This window comes from Mustela lutreola, chromosome 15 (assembly GCF_030435805.1).
Source record: "Mustela lutreola isolate mMusLut2 chromosome 15, mMusLut2.pri, whole genome shotgun sequence".
Taxonomy (NCBI): domain Eukaryota; kingdom Metazoa; phylum Chordata; class Mammalia; order Carnivora; family Mustelidae; genus Mustela; species Mustela lutreola.
Genome location: NC_081304.1, coordinates 6,531,809 through 6,559,722, shown reverse-complemented (window position 1 = coordinate 6,559,722; position 27,914 = coordinate 6,531,809). Strand labels below are relative to the sequence as shown.

The following is a 27,914-nucleotide window of genomic DNA, read 5'->3' as shown; positions in this document are numbered from 1 at the left end:
CACGGGGTGTCCCTCAGGGCAGAGAGTACAGTGGAGAATGACATTTGCCCCATTCATTCATTCTCTCATCGGTTCTTCACCAGCATTCATTAAAAGCTGTTCCCACCATGTCATTAACATCAGTCCCCACCCTGAACTCTGGCACACAGTTCTCCATCCCCCGTCATCGGAGGACGCACCTTCGCTGTGTCAGCCCCCTGCTTGCCTGGTGTCTATTCTCTTTGGGAATTCTGCAGCTGCTTTACTGTATCAGTAAGGTCCTGGTCTGTCCCCTGGGGACAAAACCACCCCGTGTGTGCGTGTGTGTGTGTGTGTGTGTGTGTATGCGTGTGTGTGTGTGCGCGCGCACTCGCGCACAGTGTACTTGTGTTGAGGAATGAGGGCTTACCTGGGAGAAGTTGTGTCTCATGTTGCAAAGTGGAGCCAGGGGGCCAAGCTGAGCTGCAAGAGAGTATCTCCCTGGATCATAATCACGGAAGTCGAGGGGGGTCTCTGGGTCCTCAGGAGGTCCCTTCCTCTTGGGGTCCAGTGAGCAGCAACCTGTGGTATTGGTTCGTGAGGACCATCTGACCACGCAGCACAGACCAAGGGGCTTCAACAACAGAAACTTGTCATCTCCCTTCTGGAGGCTGGGAGTCTGAAATCAAGGGGTCGGCGGGGTCGGCGGGGTCGGCTTTTTCGGGATGGGTCCCTGAGGGGAGGATCCGTCCAGGCCTCGCTCCTGGACTTGCAGACCGCCGTCTCCTCCCTGCTGCTCTTCACGTCTCTCCTCTATGTGTGTCCCCGTGTCCAAATGTCCTCTTTTTGTAAGGACACCAGACGTACTAGATGAACGCACCCCCTAATGACCTCAGGGTAAGTTGATCATTCCGGTAAAGACCCCCAGCTCCAAGTCATGTCCCATTCTGAGATACTAGGACTTCACCATGTGAGTGGGGTGGAGAAGGAATTCAGCGCCTAAGACCTGGGCTGGTCCTGGGCAGGTGGAGGGGAAGTGGGCGGGTCGGGGCAGGCTGTAACAAGGCAGCTTGAGGATGCCCCAGGCCCTAGGGGGAGGCTGCATGCTCCCACCGTGTCCTTCGCAAGTGTGGTCTTAAAAATGTGGCGTCTTGATCCTCTTGGGTGGGCCTTGAGATACTCCCACATGGGGGCTGGATCTCCCCGGCACCAAGCTGAGATTCTTTCTCTCCTCCCGGGAAGCAGATGGCGTTCATAGAAGGAGAGAATTATCTATTGTCCACAGGCCAAGAACACTGAGATCTGTGTACCCCTTCCCAGATACGGGCTACGGATCTGGGTCAAGGGAGGGCTGGTGGCGAGCAAACGTGAGGCGGGAAAGTCTCTCCGTTGGGAGAGCGTGCCTCCTCATTTCTCATGTTTCAATAAAAGAACAGAGAAGACACTGCCCCCTCAGCATCCCAGATGAGGCAGGAGACCTGTGATTGGATGTCACGATGGGCCCACAGTCGCCACCCCTCCCCTCAACCAGGACAGCCATAAAAGCAGGGGCCCCTGCCCACCGCGGGTCAGAGAGGCGCCCTGTGTCACCCACCCCCAGGAGTGAGCTGCGCCGACCAATTCTGTGCCCGAGACCACCGGCAGAGGCTGGAGAATCCGGTCTTCCAAGGAGACAGGAGGCTGAGGTAACACCCGGATACAGTGTCGTGTTCCCACCAGAGAGCACAAGGGGAGCGGGTCATCCTGACCGGTTTCTGGCTCCTTGTGATCCTAAAGGAGGTTCAGCCTTGCAGGGAGGGAGGGAGCTCCCCCAGCCTGGCATTCCCAGGGACAAGTTGCTGACAAAATGCCTTTTAAAATGGCCATCCTGGGGCGCCCGGGTGGCTCAGTCGGTTAAGCATCCAACTCTTGCTTCTGGCTCAGGTCATGATCGCAGGGTCGTGAGATCGAGCCCCGTGTCAGGCTCTGTGCTCAGTGCGGAGTCTGCTTGACGATTCTCTCTCTCCCTCTGCCCTTCCTCCTGCTCGCTCTTACTCTCTCTCTCTGAATAAATAATCTTAAAAAAAAAAAAAAATGGTCATCCTGCCTCAGCTGTCCTGTGACCAGGGAAAGTTTTCTGGCCTCCCTCTGGCCAGCCAGGAGGAGGGACTTGGGGAAGAGGCTGGACTTCTTGGATGAATCTTGACAAGAACTGGGGAGTTCTGGGTTTTATCTTTCTGAGGATTATTAGTTTTTTTTGGTTGTGTTTTTGTTTTTGTTTTGTTGTGTTTTATTTTGTTTTTTAGGAACTCCCTCCTTGTGCAAATTTCAAATCTTGAAATCCTTAAAGAGGCCATGACATCTTTACCTCCAGCTGCCCTCCTGGGGCTTCCTCCCCCATCACTGGGGTCTCCCAGCTCCTCCTAGCTCCTGGTCCACAGTCTGCCAGGACACAGTTCTCCGAGCATCCCCAGAGCAAGCCACATGCCAGGCTAATTGTCTGTAGACAAGGATGTTGCTGCCATGATCTCACCTGTGACCCAAAGATGGTCTGAGCCATCCTACGCTGTTCCCTACTTTTTAAAAAATATTTGAGAGAGAGAGAGAGAGAGAGAGAGCGCACAAGCAGGGGGAGGGGCAGAAGGAGAAGGAGAGAGAGAGAGAGAATCTCCAGCAGAATGTGGGGCTCTATTTCATGACCCTGAGATCATGACCTGAGCTGAAATCAAGAGCTGAAGGCTTGACTGACTGAGCCACCTGGGCGCCCCCTGTTCCCATTTGAAAGGATCTGGACTGCCATGACCACACCATTAGCTAGCCCTCCATGCTCGCACGCTTTATCAAATACTTCTGATGCTTGAGGACACCCAGGCACAGTGAGTGCAGCATCAAACTCCTTGCTAGGACTCCAAGACCCTCTTTCTGGATGGGACTCTCACCCTAATGCCCCCGGACTCTGGGAGCCCAAGGGAAATCCAGAGAGACTGTCTGGAGGAAGCTGCAGAGCTGCCTTTCTCCATCCCCCTGACAGGTACCAGAGAGCTCTTCTCACTGGCTCATGTCATTCAATAAATATCTATTGAGTTTACTGTCAAGTGCAAGGCACAGCGCTATCCTGTCCTATCCTATTCTTTTTTTTTTTTTAAACAAAAATATTTATTTATTTAGAGAGTGAGGGAGAGAGAAAGAAAGCGGGGTGGGGAGGGAGAGGAGAGAGAGAGAATTTCAAAGAGACTCTCTGCTGAGCACGGAGCCCAACCCCATGACCCTGATCATGACCTGAGCTGAAATCAGGAGTAGGAGACCCAAAAGACAGGGCCGCCCAGGCTCCCCTGTCCTAGCCTCTCCTAATCTATCCTAACCAATCTACCACCTCCAAGCACGAGGAGAGTCCCAGGCCTTCCAAATTCTGCAGGGTGGAGTTTCCTAAATGTGATTGTAGGTATCGTCTTGGGGAGCCTGTTGAAAGGACAGATTCCTACTCCCAGCCCTGGAGAGTCCTGATGGGGGAGGTCTGAGGCCCTGGGGCCCTGTGCTGGGGACCCCGATGTCTATGGTCCCCACCCCTGACTTCCCTAACAGTCCTATGTAGGCTGCTTGGGAGCGTTGAAGCAGCTGGGTGACTGGCCCACAGGGACAGTTTCAACCACTTTGTCACACTTTGGGGACTGCTGGGGGTGGGGGTTGCTGGGCGTGTGTGGGAGGAAGGGGAAGAGTGAAATGACTTAAGGCCTGTTGTCCCCTCACACTTCCGAAGAATCGAGCCTCCATTTAGGGTGGGCTGGATATGCTTCTGGAACTTTCAGGGGCTCGGTTCGTCCGAGAACAGAAATTTCTGGAGAACAGAAATCAGATGGGACTGACGGGGCAGGGTCCCAGGACTGGGATCCCTGACCCTGGGGCCACTTGTCTGCACCATTTCCTGTGTCCCATAAAAGGGAGAAGCCCTTTCCCACCCCGGCCACTGGGATTTTTGCCTTGACCTTTGGACCACTTCTACCTTTTTTTTTTTTTTCTTTTTTAAAAATGTTATTTATTTATTTGACACAGAGAGAGTGCACACAAGCAGAGGGAGTAGCAGAGGAAGAAGCAGGCTTCCCACTGTGCAGGGAGCCCAATGTGGGGCTTGTTCCCAGGACCCTGGGATCACAACCTGAGCCAAAGGCAGATGCCCAACTGACTGAGCCACCCAGGTGCCCTGAGAAGTTAACTCCTTAATTTCACTTAGGAAGTGACTTTCCTACATAATTCATTAGTAGTAGAGCTTGGATCAAACCTGAAGCAACTTTTCAAAATTCTGCAAAGGAATCTCTTCTTTCAGAGCCCTGGAAACCATAACCCTGTGATTTCCCCACAACTCTGTGCCTCCAACCAAATACACAACATATACAGTGGGAAGGAACAATAAAAAAGACAAAAGGGGTAATAGCTAGAAAGCACAATTTTTTTTTAAAGATTCTGTTTATTTATTTGATAGACAGAGATCACAAGTAGGCAGAGAGGCAGACAGAGAGGGGGAAGCAGGTTCCCCGCCCAGCAGAGATCCCAGGATCCTGGGATCATCACCTGAGCCAAAGGCAGAGGCTTTAACCCACTGAGCCACCCAGATGCCCCTAGAAAGCACAATTATTAAAATTTTAAGATTTCAGAGGAAAAGTTGAGATATGGATATGGAAGTGGGTGGCTGAAATGCAATGAATTAGAGGTGAAAGTAGGTGGTGTCTAAGACATTAAAAAGAGAAAGGATAGTGATAAATGTTATAGTAGGAAAAACAATGCTCCCCTCCCATAATGTCTATCTCTTAATCCCTGAAACCTGTGAATATGCCTTACATGGTACACAAGGGACTCTCTTGGAAATGGGGAGATTATCCAGGTGGGCACAATGGAATCACAAAGGTCCTTCAAAGTTAAAGAGTGTAGGGGCGCTTGAGTGGCTAAGTGGGTTAAAGCCTCCGCCTTCGGCTCAGGCCATGATCTCAAGGTCCTGGGATCGAGTCCTCCATCCGGCTCTCTGCTCAGCAGGGAACCCGCCTCCTCCTCTCTCCCTGCCTCTCTGCCTACCTGTGATCTCTCTCTCTCTGTGTCAAATAAATAAATAAAAATCTTAAAAAAAAAAAAAGTTGAAGACTGTATCAGAAGAGAATAAAGAGAGCACCTGACTATGGAAGAAAGGTCATAGCCGTGCAATGTTGCTGGTTCCAACGGTGGAGCAGGTAAGCTGTGAGGCAAGGAATATCAGCAGCCTCTATGAGCTGAACAAGGTAAGAAAAGAGATTCTCCTCTAGTGCTTCCAGAAAGAAATTCTCCTCTAGTGCAGCCCTGTTGATGTATTGATTTTAGCCAATGAGACCTCTGTGTGATTTTTTATTATTATTCTTATGTTCAATTAGCCAGCATATAGTACCCTCATTAGTTTTTGATGTAGGGATCATTGATTCATTAGTTGTGTATTGCATCCAGTGCTCATCACCCCATTACCCTGTCTGCCCACCACTTCTACCTTTTAAGATAACCCTTTGTTTTCCTGTCTGTTTATGTGCTTCCTACTAAACGGTGAACTCCCAGAAAGGAGAATTGTCATAATTTTATCTTCCTGTCCACAGCGCTTGGCATAATGCAGACGGTCATTATTTGTCAAATAAACCAATACACCGTGCCTGGGCATAGAGTGCCTCCTGGTGGCTTCAGAAGTCTGGCAGTGTCTCAGGTCTTGGCCAGAGCGGTCAACCTGACCCTCTCTGGTTCTGGGCGGCCCATCCAAGTGTGAGGCCAGGTGGGGCTGGATTCAGCACAGGGTTCCCTGGAAAGGCATGGTTATCCTAGGATAGTGAGGAACAGGGGAAAGGACTGAAAGGAGTCTGTGCTGTCCTGCAGAAAAGCAAGGACGGGGACAGCTGCTCTGTTGGCCTTGGATATTAAGGAAGTGGCACACACTGTGGCCCGTTTCACTTTCCCCTCGGGCACGGGGGTGATGGGGTAAAGCCAGTAGCGGCAGCAACCCCAAACCTTTGTGGGGTGTGGACGCTGGGGAGTGGGGCGATCATTAGCCTCATTCTCCAGGGGGACAAGCTGAGGCTCAGAGACGTTCGTAAGTCAGCCAAGATCACACAGCTTGTCAGGGGCAGGACTGGGATTCAAAGCCAGTCCGTGAGTCCGAGTCTCTGCTCTTAATCATTGCCGGCATGGAAGGCTTGGGGCTGGGACACCAGATCCCACAGCCACGGGCTTTGCTGTTATGTCGAGTTCCCCCGTACGAATGCCCGCCCTCCCTCTCTGGAGAGAGTTTTGGTGATTCAGGGGTAAGAGCAATTCCTTGAGGTCAAGTGTGTGGCTAACTTCTGGGCTTCCTGCACCTGCTCCCGGGCACGTCCAGGGTGGGTCTGAAACCTCTTTTTTCTCCTGCATCCTCTCTTCCCCAGGGCGTGGGCCAGGGGTCCGCCCAGATCAACTGAGTCAGAACCTCAAGCTGCACTTGGGTGGGGGAAGGGGAAGGAGGTTGCAAAGGTGGCTCAGGCACCGGATATTTTTTTTTAAGGAGCTCTCCAAGTGAGTCTAATAAGCATCCATGATTGAGAGCCCTGTAGGCTTCCATGTCAACAAAGTCAGTCAGTGGGGCTGGAAAGCTGGATCAGGATCACTCCCTTTCTGCCTCATCCGTGGAGACCCCCCAGTGCTACTCTGTCTCTTCTCCATCCCCTCCACCCCCTGCACAGACACACACGTGCACCCCTGAAGCTGTCCGCCACGAAAGCCGCGCCTCCTGTGTTCTAGAGCTGGAAACTCAGGAATATGCAAGCCCTCATCCTTCCCATGTGGCCAAAACACACGTTCAGAAAGGGGGTCCCACTGGTGGGACCTTGGCCCTTGAGCCCAGAGCCTTACAGTAGAGAGTTTAGCTGGGAGAGATGGCAGGGAAGTTGATGCGTTTCCCCGCCTCTGCCTTCTCAATCCCAGAGGTGAGGCTGCTGCTCTGCCACCCCCACCTGCAGCCTCAGCCCCGCCCCTCTTCTAGAACAGTCCAGCAGAAGCAAGAAGTGGAGCAACTGTCCGCTCTATCTAACAGGCAGCTGAGCAGTCCCAGGTGGGCCTCGGAGCTGGCCATCTGGAGAGGCTTCTGAGCGTCCCCTGGTCTCATTGGCTGGGAACCAGGAGCCCTAGAGACCCCAGAGTCTGAGTTCCAGTGCCCCTCACCACTCCTGGGCAGCCTGGTCGGAGAGATGGGCTCATTCCTGTTCCCTTCTCCATAATTCCCCCCACCCCCTTCCCCAGGTCCTTGTCCACCATAGAGGCCCCCCTGCTTCTCTGAAGCCCCCACATTCTCTCTCCCAGGGGCTGGAGCCTTCCCCTTCTTCCTGGTCTACTGGCTGGAGGATCGGGTAGGATCAATGCCACTCACCTAGATATGTGTGCAGAAACTTCTCTGCTTCCTGGCTTGAGAGATGGAAACCAAGTTACCTGACACAGCCGGCAGTTCTGGAAACTACCGACAGATGGCGCCATGGACCGCCCGTAGCTGCCCGATTCCCGATTTACTTGGGTTCTAGGGAGAGCAGCTTCTCTACTGGCTGCAGATCGCACTGCCCCTTGCCGGCTGGGCCCCGCGCCTGATTTGTGTTCCCTAGTTCCGGCCACCTTGGGAATTAGGTCTGGGACTGTTGGACCTCCCTGGCACTGCCCCACAGCCCGCCTACTCCAAGGCTAGGTTAGGCCATTGGGTTCATCTCAGCTCTACTCTGTTTACTCTGTGCTCACTCCCCACCCCACCACCCCATTCCCTGGGGCCCTCATGTGCCCCCTGGGACCAACCAGGTCTGAAAGAGACAGGCAGGAATGGGCTGAGGGGAAACCAAGGCGGAGCAGTCAGGAGTTGAAGCTTGGAAAGTGCTGGAATTCAGGGTGCAGTGGATTTAGATACAAGTGAGCTGGGCATATGAGGGGCCAGGCCAGTGGATCTTGCCTTCAGCGCTACTGACAAGCAGTCCCTGCGCTTCTGCACTCCATGCCTCACCTCCCTGGGAGAGGTAGACATCCATTCCCTCTGTTGGAAGTTTTTAACGACGTTGGTACTTGGTTTGTCAACAGCCTTCCCTGTTCCTCTCACATTGCAGGAAGGAAGGAATCAGCTCTTTGAAATATTAATATCTGGTCAGTGCCAGGAAGGCTCTGAGGGAGACTGGGGCAGAGGAGGGAATCAAACACAAGGCGAGGGACGTGGGATGCCTGGGTATCTTCCTTCAGCTCAGGTCATGATCTCAGGGTCCTGGGATTGACTCCTGCGTCTGGTTCCCTGCTCAGTGGGAAGCTTGTTTCTCCTTCTGCCTGCTGCTCCCCCTGCTTGTGCTCTCTCTCTCTCTGACAAATAAATGAATAAAATTTTTTTAAAAGATTTTTATTTATTTGACAGAGAGAGATCACAAGCAGGCAGAGAGGCAGGCAGAGAGAGAGAGGGGGAAGCAGGCTCCGCGCTGAGCAGAGAGCCCGATGCGGGGCCCGATCCCAGGACCCCAGGATCATGACCTGAGCCGAACAGGCTCCAACCCACTGACGCCCCTGAATAAAATTTTTTAAAAGGATTTTTTAAAAAGGACATTCAGAAATCAAGATGGGTAGATGAGGGGAGGTGACGGAGAGAAGGTTTTGGGCTCACACTCACAACGTCGCTTCTTAAAGATTTATTTACGTATTTGAGAGGAGGGTGGAGGGGAGAACAGGGGGAGAGGGAGAGAGAATCCCCAACAGATTCTGTGCTGAATGCAGAGCCCAATGTAGGGCTTGATCTCACCATTCTGACATCATGACCTGAGCCGAAACCGAGCGTGAGACATTTAACCCACTGTGCCCCAGAGGTGCCCCCCCCATTTTTTTAAATTTAGGTATCATGCCATAAAATTTACTCATTTTATACATGTGCTTCTCTAATTATAAATAAATTCACAATTGTGCAACCATTACCAGAACCCGATTTTAGAACTTTTCTTCAAACTTAGTATTGACATTATTCCTAAGTGAGTTTGTTCTTAAAGTCCCAGCATTTATAGGACTTCTCCTGCTGGGAAGGAGAGAAGGGGTCCTTCCCATAACTCTGCAGCGGGGTCCCCTTGCCAGCCCACACCATGAGTTAGTACTTTTATAAACCTTGTAATTGTGTGTGTGTGTGTGTGTGTGTGTGTGTGTTTTGCATGTCAAAAGCCTTGACTTGTTAAATGCTCTAATTTTCATTAATCCTCTTTTGGACTCTTCATTTACTACTATATTCAAAGACTCAGGAAATGTAAGTGGATCAGACCTGTCTGCATCTCGGGTAAAGCACAGTAAGTCCAAAAGAAATAGAAAGAACGCACCAGACTTGGGCATGGTGAGGCAACACAATTAGCTTCACCTTTTCTCCCCGGAAGCATGTATACTCCTGACCTGCTGTCTTGGAACAGGGAGGGAGCCATGGACACATCTATAAGCGAACACTCCCCTACCGTAAGGTCCTATGAACTCTTGGCTTGCCCAAGTTCTTGGCTTTGAAACACATGTTCTGGGCAATGCTCTCGGGTCCCCTCCCTCTTCCGGAACTTCCTACTGTCAGTAAACTTGGTTTTGCTGCCTACCAAAAAAAAAAAAAAAAAAAAAAAAAGAAAAAAGAAAGAAAGAAAGAAAAGAAAAGAGAGAAAGAAACAAATGCATTCTGCCAGCTTCTGGAAATGTCTGTGGGAAGACTGCTGCAGGTCGTGGGACAGATAAGCAGTGGTGTGTGTGTGTGTGTGTGTGTGTGTGTGTGTGTGTGTGTGTGTGTGTTTGAGGAAGCTGCTGCCCTTCCTGAGGTGGGGTCATTCCCAGAGTGTCACAAACTCACAAAGTCAAGCTCAAGGCCAACTGTGTTTCCTGAAGCCAATATTAGAAGTGTTTGAACTGACCATTTGCTGGTTCGACCCCACCCCCTGTCAGGACAGGGGCGAAAGCCCACAAGGACTGTGTTCTGTTTGTCTGGTATCATTCTACAGAGAAAGAGGCCCCGGGTGGCCCTTGGGTGAGGGAGGAGAAGGAAGCAGAAGGTGGTGATGGGGAGAACGAAGACTCCCGGGCAAGTCCATCCATTTGTCGGTCGCAGTTGCCCAACATCCCCTTCCCCGTCGCACTTCTGGGACAGCAGTTTGGTGCCCTCCACTGCCTTCTAGAACCCACTCTCTCCCTGCCCTGAGCAGTCACTCACTGGAGAGGCGTGGTAGGGTGGACGAAAGTGGGGTCCTTGCAAGTAAGTCATCTCTTCTTTCTGAGTGTGGGGGCAGAGGCGAGCCCAGGTCAGGGCGTGAGTTCAATAAACAGCAGCCCAGGTGCTGGGCAGGTGCATTCGCGTCTCTGTGGTCCTGGGGAGCCTCCCTCGGGGGGAGGGGCAGGCTCCCATTTCACAGAAGGAAGCACTGATGACTCATTGGGGCTGCACCTGCTGCTGGAAGGCCGCTCAGGGCCAGGCCACAAAGGCCGGACCTCCCTGCTGCGCTGAACCCCACGTCCCAGTCACGGGGCCTCCAGGGCTGGCTCGCCTCACCCACCTCCCAGGTTATTAGCTGTGATTCAGGAGACTCGGGAGGTCAGCACTGGCCGGAAGCTGCCCCTGCGCGTCTGGCCGCTTGGTGTGTCCCTGGGACGTTGGGAAAGGACAGCCCATGGGTGCTGGGTGCTGCCCCTGCCCCCCGCTGGGTGCGGGCTGCGGGCCTCTGCTCCGACCTCGGCTCTGCTGAGCGGTAGCTTAGGGTAAGAGCGCAGATCCTAAGGGCTCTGCTGGACGGATCTTACCATGCTTGCACAGTTTTAAGTTCTATTGCCTTTCTCCCTCCTGAGGATGCAGTTTGGCAAGAGGACGAGAGAGGCGTTGACAGCCTGGCTTCTCTGTCTCTATCCCCGCTTCTGGTTGCCCTTCCCTGGGCCGTGTGGTGTGGTGGGCACGGGAGCCTGGGGCGGCGGGGGCCTGTGTGGTCCCTGCTTTCGTGGAGTCTTACCGTGAAAAGGAGGGCACTCAGCAACCCCCCGGTGTGGGTGAGCAAAACACAGAAACCCATTGCAGGGGACAGGGACACGGGAGGGGGCTCAGAGGGGCCTGGGGGAGGCAGGCATGTCTTCTGAGGGGATGGCTTGAGTGCAGCCCTGAGTGAGTGAGGAGGGGGTCGTGGAGGAGGCTGAAAGGGAAGGAATGACCTTGAAGAGTCACGGATGCCCTTCTTGCTACTGTGACTGGGACTCGGAGGAGCCTCCCAGGGCTGCCCCTCAGGGCTACCCCTCCACGTAGACCCTGGAGCAGACCCCCGGTGGAGGCCCCTGCTGAGCTCCACAGGCCCCCATGAGATCGGGTCTCTGGCCCGGTCCTCTCTCTGGGGTGCGGACGCCTGTGAGGGGGGCAGGGCCTGCATGGAGCTGCGGCTGTGTGCACAGGAAGCCTCGGGAGCCCTCTGGAGGACAGAGAGTGCTCTCAGGCCTCTGGCCGGTCCTGCCCCATCTGCTCACCCACAGTGTCATCTCAGTCTAGAACACAGCATGCCCGGGGCCAAGCTGGAGAGTGTGTTATAGACCATGACCCCGCTGGTTGTAGACTGTGTCCCTGGGACTATGCAATGCACTGGAATGTGGGTTGGTCATGCTTGCCTGGGCCCCTAGAAGGTCTGGTTCCTTGACATGGGCAGGTGGGCATGCGGGCAGTCCCGGGGAGTCCAGCGGAGAGGCAGCCTGGGCCAGACGGGGAAACCAGACACTTCCGGGGCTCTGTCCTCCTTCCCAGCTTCTCATTCCCGGTTATCCTTTTTACCTCCAGAGATCCCGAAGATATCAGCCCCCTGGAAACAAAGCATCTGGCGCAGGTGCTGGTTCCCCCCTCCTGCTTCATTACGGACTCGCCCAACGGTCAGCAACCCTCCCCGGCCAGCCGGTCATGCGGCCACTTCCTGCCGGTCAGCCCTCAGTGCCCGGCCTCTTGGCTTTTGGCCACACCTGAGGGACCCCCACAGTGGGGGAGGGGCCTAGATCTCTAGAAAGGAAAAGGCAGAGTGATGGGGAGCCATCGACTGCCCAGGAGAGAGGGCAGCTGAGATTGTGCCACCTTGGAAAGGGAAGTTCTGCTGAATGGCCCCACAGCTACCCCCCGCCCCAATCTTTTCTGAGGCGCCTACCGTTCTCAGGACTCCAGGCAGCGCCTGCTGCTACGACTGGGTCTACCCAGGGAGCCCCCATGCAGCACTGTCCACCCCTGTCCCAGCTGGCCTCCGAGCACGTGTGTCCATCCTGGGAAGGAGCTCCGAACCCGATGATCCCTAGGCCTATGGTTCTCAGGCTTCGTCTTCCCCTAAATCATGCCCACTAGTAGTTGTTACGGAATAGGGAGAAAGTGTCACTTCCCTAACCTTCTGACAGCATGGGGCAATTAAAAAAAAAATTTACTTGTTTATTTTAGAGAGAGAGAGAGAGAGAGCAGGTGGTAGGGCAGAGGGAGAGGGAGAGAGAGTCTCAAGATGACTCCATGCAGAGCACGGAACCCGGCGCAGGGCTCGATCTCGAGATCCTGAGGTCATGACCTGAGGTCGGATGCTTAACCGACTGTGCCACTCAGATGTCCCATCACAGGAAAATTTGTCTCATTTCGTTTCTTCCTCGGTGTTTGTGGACAGGATGGGGCCACCAGGATCAAGTCCCCTGCCCTTCCCCCTCCAGGAGTCCAGGTGTTTCCTTGGGTTCCTAAGAGAAACCTCCCCCAACAGGTTACTTGTGAAGCCCACACTCCCTATCGAATCTTATTTTCCTATTGTTTTGCTTTCTTTTTTTTTTAATTTTAAAAAATTTTGGGGGCACCTGGGTGGCTCAGTGGGTTAAAGCCTCTGCCTTCGGCTCAGGTCATGATCCCAGGGTCCTGGGATCCAGTCCCACGTCGGGCTCTCTGCTTGGCCAGGAGCCTGCTTCCCTTCCTCTCTTTCTGCCTGCTTCTCTGCCTACTTGTGATCTCTGTCTGTCAAATAAATAAATAAAATCTTTAAAAAAATTTATTTTGTTTGTTACTTATTTTTTATATTTATTAATTAGGCTTCACACCCAGCATGGAGCCCAGTGTGGGGCTTAAACTCACAACCCTGAGATCTGAGCCCAGATCAAGAGTCAGACTCTTCACTCACTGAGCCAACCAGGTGCCTTTCTTTAGAGTAAAGATGTATTTCCAGGTGACATTGTTACCTCACCTTTGAGTATTTTTATGATTATTATACTGTTTATTTCCCCAGATTGGCTGTGATTGTTGACACCTTGAAGGAGCCACAGAATTTACCCACGGTTGTGCCAGTGCCAAGTGGACAAGCCACAGGAGATCCTAGCCTCCTGCTTCTCAGTCTGGTGCATCCCCCTTTAAACCTTGACATTCAAGACCACAGCAGTGCCTTTGGGTGGTTGAACTGGAAAATATGCACTTCTGGGGAAACTTTATAATTACTAGACCAAGCAAACCACCAAGTATGACCCCTCTCCCACAGTCTCCTGTTCCACTCAAGATCTTGATCTTGGATCTCTGTGAGCTTTGATTAAACGATGACTGTACTGTCTTAGAAATTCTTCCGATGCCTACCTAACTCTGTGCTTGGAATCTTCCAGAGGAGAATGGGCAAGTCTTCTGGGTTCCCTTGCGCCTTCCCAGGGAAGGTGCTTCTGTGGCCAGAATGGAGGAGGAAAGTGAAAATCCTTTAAGAAGCGGGGAAAGGACATTCTTGGGACTTCAGAGCTAGTGCAGGGCTCCCTCCAGGCAACACTTGGGGTAACCACAAGCACCCAGATGACATGTCACACGTTAGGGTTGGTTTCCTCTGCTCATGTGGCTGTTCTGTGCAAGCTGAGCACTTGTCACGGGAGATGTGCATGCGTGTGTGTGTGTGTGTGTGTGTGTGTGTGTGTGTGTGCATATTTAGAATCTGAACTCTCGGTGGATCAGGGCACGGGGGTCCTTGTAAGCTTGCTAAGTCCCCACTCTGTGCCCAACCCTGAGCTGGGACCACTAGGGGCTGCAGAGGAAGGAAGGTCACAGCCTGAGGACACGTTTCCAAGAGTAAGAAACATTCAGGGACTCTGAAGTCACCATGCCAGCTTAGGAGGTCTGGTTCTTGAGCTGGGAGCTACTAGAAGGGGAGCTCCCTGGGGTGGCCTCACTGTGGGTGCCCCCAGGGCTGGAGAAGGACGCTGGCCCTGGCTCCGCCCCACTGGGTGCTCACCCTGACCACAAGGAAACCAGAGGAATTACTGGGCCCAGAGGAAGGAAACCAGGCCTTGTGGTCTTGGGGTGTGATGGAGGGGGGCAGGGCACAGGCCTGCGGCCCTGTAGGGGAGCGGGGGTCCTGGCACTGGAAGTGCGTGTGGCATCTGGGACACAGGTGGGATGGGTAGGAGGGTGCGTGGGTCCTGGGGGGTCTCAGCTTACCATCGTCCATGGAGGCTTCGTTCCCGCGGTGTCCTTCATTTTCTGACAGCTCTAGGAGCAGAGCCTAAAGGTACTAAACCAGGAAGCTGCAGGGACAAGGAAAAGCAGAAGTGGGAGGCTTGAAGACTAGACCCTCCTCCTCCAAGGGGCCTGAAGACGCCTGGCAGTGCTGCAGGTGACGTCTGTGCCAGAGAGATGAGCCGGCGGGGCCGGGTCCCGTGGCTGTCCTGGGCTCTGCTGCTTCTCTGGGTCCCAGGTAAGGGGCTGCCCAGACTGAGCCTGCCCCGGGGAGGGGGGCTTGGGGAGCAGGGCTGCTGGGGAGGCAGCGGCAGGTCCGACCTCGGAGCAGGGTGCAGTCTGTCCAGCACGGACGTGGACAGATGGAAGGACTGCACCCTGGAGGGGCCAGACGCGGCTCTGGCCATCCGCCTCACCTTCCCTGAGCCACCGCGGGGTGCCCAGAGGGGCTTTGTGGGCAGTTTTGGGTGAATTATTACAGGAGAAGGAGGCGAGAGCAGGTGACAGCAGCGTGGGTGGGAGAGTGGCCGCTGAGCCCGCCATGGGGAGGGGGTGTGTCTGGTGCAGGGGGTGGGAGGGCTGGGGACTGGCAGGGGCAGCCCACGGTGTCAGGGACACGGAGGCGTGTAGCCAGGGTAGCTCCAGGGATCTGGCTTTCCCATGGCAGGGAGATGGGGACAGAGCAGAGGGGAAGGCGGTGGGGACGAAGGGGAGGGCAGAGAAGCTGTGGGGAGGGGACGGAGGGGAGCTTCTCCAGGGAGCAGAGGGCTCCCTGCTTCTGGGGATCTGACATCTGTGTCCCTCAGGAGCTCGCCGCTCACAGGCGGGCACAACCTCGTCAGGTCAATCCCCGGGATACTCAAATCATTTTGGTTGTTTCGATGATAAATGGTATGTTTTCTCTAACTCTATCTGCTAACTCGTTGTCCATGGGAACGCTCTTCCTTTTGTATAGTAATTTGGAAGCGGTCACCCCAGCACGGCTAGTCTGTCCCTTACCCTCTGGGGTGTCCTTGTGTTTCATGGGATCTGTCTGCAGTGGGCGTTTGTGGTTCCTTCTGGATATCCATTTGTCTTGTTTGTTTCTCTCATCGGCCACAGGCTCGTGCGGCCGAATGATACCCAGGACGGAGGTGGCAGGAACCATCTCTGCCTTGTCCCTGCGGAGGGCAGCTGCCCAGTGGTTCCCATGAAGCCTGAAGAAGGCGTCCACTTGTGTCTCTTAACAAACGGTAGCAATGGGTGTAGGAAGCTTTTTCATGATCTGTGAAGATGATTATTTTTTCTTCTTTGGACTATTAAGACAGTGAATTATATTAAGAAATTTGAGCCAGATTTTTTCTCAGTGTATCATGCTACCTTCATGAAAGGAATTAGGGAGGTTTTCCCGCTTCTGCATTCTCTACAAATGTGTAAGTGCAATTGGAACTGTTTGTTCCTTGAAGGTTTGAGAGAACTAATTTACAAAACTGTCTGGGTTTTCCTTTTTTTTTTGGTTTGGGGGAAGACAAAGAACTTTTTTTTTTTTTCCATTTTCTCCCAGCTTTATTGAGTTTTAAGTACCAAATATAAATTCTGCATATTTATCATGTACAATGTGATTTTTTTTTGTTTTTTTTTTAAAGATTTTATTTTTTGACAAAGAGAGAGAGAGCTCACAAGTAGGCAGAGAGGCAGGCAGAGAGAGACGGAGAAGCAGGCTCCCCGCTGAGCAGAGAGCCCGATGTGGGCCTCGATCCCAGGACCCTGAGATCATGACCTGATCCAAAGGCAGAGGCTTTAACCCACTGAGCCACGCAGGTGCCCCAGTGTGATAGTTTGATATACATGGCACCTTATAGACTTATCGCCAGGAAAAGTCTCCTTGCTAACACCCATCTTCACAGGTCTGCATTAAAAAGATAAATATTCTGGGCCAATATCAGTAATGTATATTTTTCTAAATATAGAAAATTATCAGTTTCATATAGGTTTACAGACTTAGTGGTAGAGGCTTACAAATAACCCTGGCTATTTTTCTTATGAGTTGTGTGTGTGTCTCTCCTGTGTTTTCTTGATTTGGCTACTCTCAGCATGTTTGTCTCTCCCATATGAAAAATCAGTTTTCCAATGTATACGTTCATTCTACTGTTCTTCTGTTTCTTTATTCACTAATTTCTACACTGACCTTACTCTTTCTTTCCTCCTGGGTAAGTATGTGTGTGTTCCTGGGTATGTGTGTGTTCCTCTCCTGACTTCCTGATTTGGAGGATTCACTTGTTCAGCTGGGGTTTGCTGGGATAAGATTTCATGACCCTGAGCAGCCAGAGAGGAGGCTGGAGCGTGGAGGAAGGGGCTGCTGTGATATACACACACACACACACACACACACACACACACACAGCTTTGAGCATGACAGAAAAGAAGAAGAGGGGTGACCAATGTGAGATGGGGCAACTTTGGGGGGTGACTCCAGGGGTGCCCTAACCCAGGCTCCTCTGGTGAAGGGTCACCCTCGGCTGTGTTTTCCAGGTTGTTGGTCTCTGCATGGCCCCACCTCCGTGATGAGCACCGTGGGGGGATCCGTGAGCGTGCAGTGTCAGTACGAGGAGAAATTCAGAGAGAATGACAAGTACTGGTGCAGGAGCCCATGTGTGTGGAGTTCGGTAAAAACCAAAGGGGCAGACAGAGAAGTGAGGAAGGGCCGTGTGTCCATCAGGGACCATCCTGCAAACCTCACCTTCACAGTGACCTTGGAGAACCTCACAGAGGATGATGCTGGGACATACAAGTGTGGGATTGATACATCAGTTCTCCAAGGGTATTTTCGTGACCGCACCTTCCCAGTTTTGGTGTCGGTGGACCCAGGTGAGCTGTGCGCACCCCTCCCCCAGCGCCAGCACCAGCACCAGGGCTGCCTGAAGGGTCTCAGGTTGGAATGGCTGAGGCAGGAATCAGGTCAGAGCCTTGGAGCAAACTATGAGCATGTGTGTGTGTGTGTGTGCGTGTGTGTGTGTGTACACGCACACACACATGCACACGTGTGTGTAGGACAGGTAGCAATAGAGAGAGAGTCAGGGAGGCTTCCTGGAGGAGTCGGCTCCTCTGTTCAGTCTCGAGAAGGCAAGGTGTACAAAGGAGAGAGGGGGAGCGCTGGTGCCAGCCCTGCTGACCCAGAGAGCCGCGCTGTGGGAAGGTGGGAGCCGAGCGGAGAGGCAGGCGCCCGCCCAGCGGAGAAGGTGCTGGAAGCAGCAGGAGCTCCAGCCGGGTCAGATTTGCAGGTTACACAGAGGTCTCAGGCAGACGGCCCGTGGCTATGACAGGACGGGGACAAGGCTCGAGTGCAGGGATGACCTGGGGCTCTCCCGAAGTCATGACCCTCCTTCTCAGGATGGAATCAGGACTACTGGGAGCGAGCAGGGCCCTTGTCCCGTTTGGAAATGCTCACTTGGCTCAGGAGAGCCCTGGGGAGACTTTGGCCCCTGGGGTCCTCCGTCCTGCTTCCAGCCCGAGTGAGCATTTTGTGTGAAATCAAACCAAAAAGGCCTTGGCAAGCAGAGGGAGAGTCCGAGAGAGCTATCCTGGGTCTGATTTGTGTTTCCACGCCAGCAACAACGCCTGCCCCACGTGTCAGCATCGCTGTAACCCAAGTGTCAACAACCACAGCTAAAATTACGACCACGCCGTCCCCGCCCTCCTCCGGGGCCCGGACCGCCGTGGGAGCCACCTGCAGTGCAAGCAGCCAGGAGGAGTTCCTGCCGAGCCAAGGCCCGGGGTAAGGTGCCCCGTCCCTGTCCCCTGTCCCGGAGGTGGGCTCTCCCCTCAGGGATTGCTCCAGGCCAGGGAGAGGCCACGGCGGGGCTGGAAAGAGGAAATCCAGCGAGGGCTGACGATCCTACCAGGCACCTGCTACTTGCCTGTGTGTCGGTTCTCATCCCACTAGAGCCCTGTGTCAGCACAGCTCCGTGGTCCCGAGGAGCAGACAGTGTGTGTGTGTGGGGGGGGGGGCGGTGCTTAGAGAGGTTAAGCGATTCGCAGGGTCACATAGCTATGAGAGGCAGGCTGGGCTTCAGCCCAGGTGACCCAGAATCTTGAATTTTTTCTTCCAAACTTGAGATTCTTGACCTTTTGGGGTCATGAGAATCCCACATTTATAGACTCTCTCCAGGAAAACACACGCAGATGTAAGCCATTTCTGAGGTTTTCGGACTCCTTATACCCCCACCACGTAGTTTCCTGGGATTCAGCTCTGGCACTGACCCCTGGAGTTTGCACAGACCCAGCAGCCGGGGGGGGGGGGGTGGCTCAGCCCCATGAGACTGCCTGACTTTGGAGGCCAGAGCACTTTGGGGATCCCCAGGCCATCAGGTTTCTGGTTAACTGGTTATAAATTTGGGGGTTCCCATGACCCCCTTTGGTTTGATGATTGGCTAGATAGCTCAGAGAATCCAAGAAAGTGCTATACTTACAAATATGGTTTTATCATAAAAAATAAAGGCCGGGACCTGCCAAAGAAGAGGCACACAGGGCGAGGTCGGTCCTGAGCCCAGAGCTTCCCTGATGACTCCCAGGGGAATTGGGGCACGTCGCCCTCCTGGGACATCGATTTGCTCACCAACCAGGCAGCTCCTCCAAGCTTTGCTGCCCACAACTCTTCCCGGGGTTCCTTTACATAGGCGTGATTGGTTGAGTCATTGGCCACGTGATTGATCTCAATTCCAGCCCCGCTCTGCTCGCTGAATTTCAGGCTGACTCAGAGCCCCAAGTCTGTATAATCATGGGGTTAGGCCTTCTGATGACCAGCCCCAACCCTGACTTCATCTCTTAGCATGAACTCAAGTCTGATCCAAGGGACCCAATAGCAAAGGCACGCACACTCTTAGGGAAATCCCAAGGATTTAGAGCCTTCCTTCCAGGAGCCAGGGGCAAAGTCCATCCAGATTTTTTTCTTTTTTAAAAATCATTTCTACACCAACGTGGGGGCTCAAACACATGACCCTGCTGTCAAGAATCTCGTGCTCTACCGACAGCCCCCCAGGCACCCTCATTCAGATTCCTTATTATATGACCCCCTGAATCCCTCCCACGGGCCTCCTGTCAACCCGAGGGACAGTCTTGACATCAGGCAAGGTGAAATGCAAGCCCTGAACACATCACTTCCAGAACTGACTGCAGATACACACACAGGGCCGAGCTAGGCTTTGTGCAGCTTGGATCCTGTGCAATCTGGAGTGTGGGGGCCGAGGTGCATCTTTGAGGGAAAGACTAGAACATCGTGAATGCAAACTAGACATAAAAGAGGGGTCTGGTAACGTGAGGGACCCAACGTCAGCTTCCCATCTGCTGCGGCTTGTTCACGGCATCTGCCATAGAAAGGGCAGAGCTACCGGGCGCCTGGGTTGCTCAGTCGGAGAAGCATCTGACTCTTGATTCAGGTTCAGGTTGTGATCTCGGAGTTGTGGGATTGAGCTCTGTGTCCAGCCCCACGCTCAGCAAAGTCTGCCTGAGAGTCTCTTGCTCTCTCTAAATAAATAAATAAATCCTGAAAAAAGAAAAAGAAAGAAAGAAATGGCAGAAGTACAAGATGGATTTTTGGAATCATGTTTGCAGTTGCAGGAGACTGGGAGAAATGCCAAGTAAGAGGGAAGAATTAAATAAATGATGGTCTGGAGTAGTATACACGCCATGGAATAGTATGCAGCTGTGAAAAAGAGTGGGGGTCGTCTTTATGCACGGATATGGAGAGATGTCCCCCATGTACTGCCAAGTACAAATACAGTGCTGGCTTATGCCTCCTTTGTGTGAATGAAGAAGGAAAATAATGTACATTTCTATTTTCTTATATCTGGGAAAGAGCCTCTGGAAGGTTCTTAAGTATACTGCATGTGTGTAGAAAGGAGACTATACACTCTCTTTTTTTGAAATGTGATCTTATCATCTATTGCAAATGAGGGGGGCACGGCAAGCTCCCACCTGCTCAACACTGCCCTGTGTCCCCCTCTAGGCTCCAAGTTCTCCTCTCCTTGTTGGCACTTCTGTTGCTTCTGCTGGGAGGCAGCTCGCTGCTGGCCTGGAGGATGGTTCGCAGACGGCTCAAATGTGAGTCAGTCCCCAGCCAACTGGGGAGTGGGCCGGCACACCCTCTCGTTTTCGAGGCTCTATGTCCTAGTTCCCCAGAATGGGCATCACACACGTACCCTCAATCCACACATCCTGGCTGGCCCTCAAGGCCAGACCCCAGAGGGGGCATCTCCGCTATGTGGGAGGGGGGGGTCCCTAGAAGGGAGTCTGTAAAACCATCACCTTCTTCTGTTTAACACCCTTCCATGGGGGCGCCTTGGTGGCTCAGTGGGTTAAGCCTCTGCCTTTGGCTTGGGTCGTGGTCTCAGGGTCCTGGGATCGAGCCCACATCAGGTTCTCTGCTCAGCGGGGAACCTGCTTCCCCCTCTCTCTCTGTCTGCCTCTCTGCCTACCTGTGATCTCTCTCTCTCTGTCAAATAAAATAAAATCTTTAAAAAAGCAAAAATAAAGCCCTTTCATGACCTCCCACACCCTCAAAAGTTCAGGTCTCTCCACTGACAGTCCCACCCACCCCCGCCCATTGTCATACTCAGGACAGCTGCTGCTCCCAACCTCCTAGGACCTAGGGGAGTTATACCTTCAGTCTTCCCTTCTGCGTTTGCTCTGGGCCCCTGGGGTGCCTGCTCTGCCTTCTCTCACTGGCTCTTTCCTGGTGGGCCTCAGGGCCCTTGGACTTCTTTCCCTCTGGCTCCTTCTCCTGCCCCTCAAAAAGCAACTGGGGGGCCCTTCCTGGCTGCACCCCTCTGCACACACCATTGGGCCCGTTTCCCTGCTGATTGTCCCCACCTGCTTCCTTGCCTGTCTCCCTGCCAGCATGGGCTACTCCTCAAGACCAGGGAGGAACCCGAGAAGGCACACGGTCATATTTGTTAAATTAACGTATTGTTTTTTTTTGTTTTTTTTTGTTTTTTTTTTTAAAGATTTTATTTATTTATTTTACAGAGAGAAATCACAAGTAGATGGAGAGGCAGGCAGAGAGAGAGAGAGAGGGAAGCAGGCTCCCCGCTGAGCAGAGAGCCCGATGCGGGGCTCGATCCCAGGACCCTGAGATCATGACCTGAGCCGAAGGCAGCGGCCTAACCCACTGAGCCACCCAGGCGTCCCAAATTAACGTATTGTTAAATATCTCCCACCACAAGGGCACCCCAGATGCTGTGGACATCCTGGGGTCTACTTGCTCTCCTCTGGGCTCAAATTAAAAGAGAGAACAGAGGGGCGTCTGGGTGGCTCAGTTGTTAACCATCTGCCTTTGGCTCAGGTCATGATCCTGGGGTCTTGGGATCGAGCCCCACATCGGGCTCCCTGCTCGGCGGGGAGCCTGCTTCTCCCTCTGCCTGCCGTTCCCCCTGCCTGTGCTCTCTCTCTCTCGCTGTGTATCTCTGTCAAATAAATAAATAAAATAGATGGGACCTTCTTGTTGCTGGCTGGAGATCCAGCTGTCACCCAAAGGAGCTCAGATTTCTGCCTGCATTGGAATGTGGAACCTTACATTTCCTTCTTGTTCTAGAACTTTCTGACTCTAGCAGCCGGTTCTCAGGGGGATCTATGTCCAGCCTTAGGGGAGGAGGCAGTGTTCTGGAAGCTGGTGCACGGCCACCCTGAGCTCTTACTTCCCGGACTCCCACTACCCCTCCCCACGGTGGGGGTCAGGCCTTCAGAAGAGAAGTCAGCCCAGCATGTGTGTGCCTGACATAGGGAAGGAAAACCACTTCCTCTTCCCCATCTGCTTCTCTCATATCACTTTTGAGGGCCCTTCCCTTCATTGGGCCCATGTGATGTGGGCCTCCCCAGGGTGCGGGGGATTTTCCCAGCACCAATTGCTACAGACCTCTCTGCCCTTTCACCTAGAGAGCCTCCCTTCTAAAAAAAAAGGGGGGGGGATACGAGATGGTTCTAGAACATTCAAAAGATAAGTAAAAGCACAAAGAAGGAAATAAATTCCCCATAATAAATAAGAAAGAAAACTCCCAACACTCAGAGAGAGAGCTAACCACGGACATTTGAGGTGTGTCCTTCTAGCTGCTTTTCTCTCTTTTTAAAAGTAAATTGAATTAATTAATTAACTTGAGAGCGAGAGAGAGCATGTGCTCAGGCATGTGTCGGGGGAGGGGCAGAGGGAGAGGGAGAGAGTCCTCAAGTGACTCCCTGTTGAGCCCTTGGTGGGGCTCGACCCCACAACCCTGAGACCAGGACCTGAGCCAAAATCTAGGGTCAGACACACAAGCGACTGAGCCACCCAGGCCCCCCTCAACTCCCAGCTGCTGTTTTCAGTGCTTATTTATGTAGATATGATTTCTCACTTACAGTTTGCTTCATACCATAATCCCTCTTTTAAACCTTTTTTTTTTTCTTTGCACTTAACCTATTGTATCATTTTCCCTGCCCTGGAATGTGCTAGAAGTCTCTTACTGCAGAGTTGGACAGTGTGTTTGTGGGTGGGGGGGATTACACCTTGCTTCACTGATCCTCTGTAACAGGAGAAAAGCCTTCTGTTCAAATATCCTGACTCTCCCATCCCATCCCTGCCAGTCTCAGCTCCTGTCCCCTCCCCGCCCCCTCCCCTGTCCCAGAGCCTGATGCCTGACGGTTCTCCCCTCAGCCTGCTTGCCGCGCTCTCGCTCATGCCCTCCTTCCCTCCCTCACACACCCAGCACCACTGTCCCGAGCACCTGCTGTGACACCAGGCCCTGTGCCGGGCTCTGGGTGACACCGCTGCGACCGGGTTAGACAGAACTCCACCTTCGGTGTTCCAGCGGGCTCCCGGTCACATTCCTTCCCCGACGATGTCCCTGCAGCTACACCAAAGGCATTCCCGGCCACGTGTGCATCCCCTGGGAGGACCCAACCTGCTCCTTGGGGCTCCAGGGGGCAAGGCCAGGGGCGCACAGAGCCTGACTCCGAGGCAGGATTCCTGCAGAGCAACGTTGTGGGCCCCAGGAGCCCGAGGTCGTGTGCCCCGAGCCACCTTCATTCTCAAGTTCCCAGTTCGGGGATGTTAAGTATATTCACGTTTTGGTGAAAGAGATCTCCAGGGCCATTTCATCCTGACAACGGGTCCTCCTGAAGGGGTGTCCCTTTTCCTGTCTTCTTCTGCCGGGGAACCATCTTTGAGTGGCTGTTTCGAGAACTAGCTTTGGTTTGGCCACTCTTCCCAAGCCAGAGCGCCTTCCTGCTGGCTCCATTCTTCACGCCTTCCATTCTCCTTTTTCTTCTTCACAAATTCACCCTCTCGGCAAAGCCTTGAACTCCTACCCTGTGGCAGATGGGAAGCAGCAAGTCCCTAGGGCCAGATTTTCTAGGGAACGGGATCTTAGGGAGCCCCATTCCTGCTTCGTTCTGGGATTCAAACTTCTAACGCTTCTCCTGTCTCTTTAGCTGGCGAGAATCCAAAGCAACTGCGGTCCCCCAGTCAGGTAAGACAGGCTGGGGGTGTACAGGAGTGGCTGGCGGGGAGAACAGAGGAGGTTGGGGGCGTGAGCAATCCCACTGGCCCCTGGAGGTCTGAATGCATCATCAGGGGATGGAGTGGGGTGCTCGCCCAGAGCAGGGAGAGTGATCCCTGGGAGATCTGGTCACTGGGTCTTGTCTTGAACCCTGGCCAATCTGTCCCCACTCCCAGCCCCCATACAAAGTGGAATGGGGGAGGGTCCTTTGATGCTGACCTGGGGGGCATTCCAATACTGCCGGAGATGACCGGAGTAGGGGCTGGGGTAGGAAGGCTGGGGCATCCAGGGCATCGAGGGAAGGGGGAGATATCTGCACACAGGCAGGAACAGAGACCCCTCTGGGCTGGACCATGGAGGGGCTCCGTGGAAACCCACAAAACCCCCCCATTTCAGCAAGGGGAACCCCACTATGCGAATCTGGAGCTGCAGACGTGGCCCCTTCGGGAAGAGCCCATGCACCCGAGGCAGCCAGAGGTGGAATACAGCACAGTGGTGAGTGTCAGGGCCTGGTTCCCACATGGGGTTCCTGGACTCCGCTAGGGGTACCATTCTGGGGGGTGGCAGCAGGCGGAGAGGGGAATGAGAGGGGCTGGCTTGGTGATCTCTCCAGCACAGGGCCACACACAATGCAGGGCAAGTGTCGATTCAGCCAGAGCTTGGTGTCATTGTAGCTGGGAGAGGAAGGGGCTTTCGGGGAGGTCAGTGATAGTCAATAGTCAGTAAAGCATAGCATTTATTAAGCACCTACTGTGTACCACACACCGATATGCAAGCCTGAGATTTCCTGCTGTTTGGGGTACCATCATCTCTTTGGTATCAACTCTGCTTTTCAGGTTTTGAATCAATGACACCCCCCCCCCCGACCGTCAGTCAACCCTTAGGCACACAGACTGTAAAATGAAACATGGAAGAGATCCCCCCACCCCGCAACCCCAGGGTCAAGACCCACCTGCTAGTGAAAGAGTTCGGGGAAAACAAGAGTTCCTTGTTTTTCTAACTTGGGGATTAATGATCTCAAAGTAGATCCCAGGCAGCCCTCCACCCCCGCCCCGCCAAGCCCCATGTCCACATCTGGGTCTGATGCCTGGGACTTTGTGCTGTGTTTTCACAGATGGGGTGAAGCAGGGGTGTGGACAGGACAGTGAAGAAGTCCGGACCCCCCTCCCCAATGAAGGCCCCCTGCCATAAGTCCCCTCCCCCTTGGGTATCCCCTGTCTCCATCCTGAGCTGGGGGCCCATGCTTCTCTCTCTGAGCTACCCGTCTCTCTCTCTGCAGAAGGCTCCCAGGGAAGAACCTTACTACTCGACTGTGGTATTTGACTTCCAGAGTGGGGGTTCTGAGGCCAACAGCATTTGCTCCCAGAGGACCCGGGATGAGGAGACACAGTACAGTGTGATTAAGAAGACATAATCCTGTGTCACCAGCCCCATCATGTGGAGGTCTCTGTGGGCCACAGAATACCAGGGCCCGGGCCCTCAGCCCTCACTGATGTCTGCCTCAGGCTGCTCCCCTCGACGGTCACCAATAAGGCAGCTGGGTGCCATCAGCTTGGTTGGCTTTGTTTAGGATGAGTGGGAGTGGGATTCCAGTGGGGACCTGTAGGGAACCCTCCATCCCACAGGCTCTTGTCACACCCTTCCTCTCTTCCCTGCTTCCTTCCAGCAGTGTGTGGAGGGCAGAAGCTCAGTCCCATGTGGCTCCAGGAAAAGACTTGACCCTCATAGGAGGGTACCTACAAAGTTTATAAATTACAGCTCCATGGACATGTCTGGAATCACTGCGGCATGGGGAGAACTGGAGGAGGGATCAGAATACAAAGACCCTGAAGATGGAGTCTCCCTTGTGTCATGGACAAGGACCCTGTGGCCCAGAGAGCAGAGACTTGCCCATGGTTCCAGAACCAGTGGCACGTTGCTCTGGACTCTTAGATAAACTTTATTTTTAATATTAAGAGATATCAAAAAAAAAGAGAGATATCAATACAGTTTAAAATAACCTTCAGAGAGAAGAAAAAAATTATTTAAGCCATGCCTGCTACGTGCCTACGATCCTATATTAAAGAACACTCTTCCCTTTTGAAGTCTGAATAGTATTCCATTTCGAGGATCTATCTCACTATGCGCATGCTTTCATCCACCGATGGACACTATTTGGTTTTTGTGTTTTAGCTACTGTGAATATGTTGCCATGAACGTGGTGTGTAAATGTCTCTTTGAAAGCCTGATTTTAATTCTTCTAGATATATACCCAGAAGTGGAGTTGCTGAATCATTAGCTACATCTATTTTTAAGCTTTTGAGGAATTACCATCCTGTTTTCAACAATAGCTGTACCATTTCACATTCCCACCAGCAGGGCACAAGGCTTCCAATCTCCTCATGTGCTCCCCAACACTTGTTTTATGTTTTTTGTTTGCTTGTTTTGACAGTAGCCCTCCTAACAGATGTGGTATATCATTGTAATTTTGATTGGCATGACCAATGGCAAGCATCTTTTCACGTGTTTGGTGTCCAGCTGTGTGTCTTCTTTAAAAACATGTCTGTTCAAGTCCTCTGTCCAGTTTTGAACTGAGTTTTGTTGTTGTTGTTGTTGTTGTTGAATTTTAGTTGTCTATATAATATGGATATTAATCCCTTGTCAGATATATAATTTGAAAATATTTTATCTCATTCTGTAGGCAACCTTCTAACTCTGTTGATAGCATCTTTGATGCATAAAACTTAATTTTTTAAAAAAAAAGATTTCATTTATTTATCTGAGAGAGAGAGGGAGAGGGAGAGCAAGAGAGGGAGTGAGCACCAGAGTGGGGAGTAGCAGGGGGAGAGGGAGAATTAGGCTCCTCACTGATCAGGGAGCCCAACACGGGACTGGATCCCAGGACACTGGGATCATGACCTGAGCTGAAGACAGACACTCAACAGACTGAGCCACCCAGTCACCCTTGATGCACAAAACTTTAATTTTCTTAATGTCCCATCTATTTTTTCTTTTGTTGCTTGTTCCTTTTGGGTCAGATCCAAAAAATCATTGCTGAATACAATGTTGTGAAGCTTTTGCCCTGTTTCCTTCTACGAGTTTTATAGGTTCACATCCTATATTTAGGTCTTTGATCTATTTTGAGTTTGTTTTTGTATATGCTGTTAGGTAAGGGACCAGCTTAATTCTTTCGCATGTGGACATCCTGTTTTTCCAGCATCGTTTATTGAAAAGACTATCCTTTCCCCATTGAATGGCCTTGACCCCTTTGTTGACAATCATTTGGCCACACATATGAGGGTTTATTTCCAGACTCTATTTTACTCCATTCATTTCTATGCCTGACTTCATGTCGGCATCACTGTGTTTTTTTTTTAAAGATTTATTTGTTTATTTTAGAAAGAGAGAGAGAGAGAGAGAGTGTGTGCAGAGGGTAGGGACAGAGGGAAGGAGAGAGAGAGAGAAAATCTCAAGTAGACGCCTTGCTGAGTATGGAGTCCAACACAGGGCTCAATCCTAGGACTCTGAGATCATGACCTGAGTGGAAACCAAAGGTCTGATGCTTAAATGACTGAGCCACCCAGTTGCCCCAGCATCACTGTCTTTTAATTACTGTGGCTTTGTAGGAAGTTTTGGAACCAGAAATGTGGGTCCTCCAGTTCTTCTTTTTCAATATTGTTTTTACTATTCCCATGAGATCCCACAAGATTCTGTATAAATTTTAGGATGGGTTTTTCTATTTCTGCAAAAAAATATCTCTGGGATTTTGATAGGCATTGTATTGAATCAGTAGATCACTTTGAGTAGGATTAACATCTTAACAATATTAAGCCTTCCAGTCCATGTACATGGGCTGTCTTTTCATTTATTTGTGTCTCATTTCTCTCGGCAATGTTTTGTACTTTTCATGACACAAATCTTATATATCCTTGATTAAATTAATTCCTAAGTATTTTATCTTATTTAAAAAATTGTATTGTCAATGGAATTGTTTTCATAAATTCCTTTCCAGATTGTTCATTGTTAATGTATGGAAATGCAACTGA

General features: G+C 52.3%; 1 protein-coding gene across 4 annotated transcripts; it reads left to right on the top strand.

The window, feature by feature from the left end:
• The first annotated feature begins 1,058 nt into the window (after positions 1-1,058).
• LOC131815786 (CMRF35-like molecule 8) lies at positions 1,059-25,973 on the top strand. 4 transcript variants are annotated; one of them, XM_059147738.1, is made up of 9 exons: positions 1,059-1,643; positions 13,188-13,296; positions 14,418-14,624; positions 16,898-17,233; positions 17,975-18,140; positions 20,370-20,464; positions 23,822-23,859; positions 24,286-24,384; positions 25,169-25,973. In XM_059147738.1, the coding sequence occupies exons 3-9, from the start codon at positions 14,564-14,566 to the stop codon at positions 25,301-25,303; spliced, it is 930 nt and encodes a 309-aa protein (XP_059003721.1). In that variant the 5' UTR covers positions 1,059-1,643; positions 13,188-13,296; positions 14,418-14,563; the 3' UTR covers positions 25,304-25,973. The 4 variants fall into 4 exon arrangements, with proteins under 4 accessions (XP_059003721.1, XP_059003723.1, XP_059003722.1 ...); XM_059147740.1 differs by lacking the exons at positions 1,059-1,643; positions 13,188-13,296 and having other exon boundaries at positions 14,071-14,624; positions 25,169-25,332; positions 25,559-25,973; XM_059147739.1 differs by lacking the exons at positions 1,059-1,643; positions 13,188-13,296 and having other exon boundaries at positions 14,071-14,624; positions 25,169-25,332; positions 25,556-25,973.
• The last annotated feature ends 1,941 nt before the right edge of the window (positions 25,974-27,914 follow it).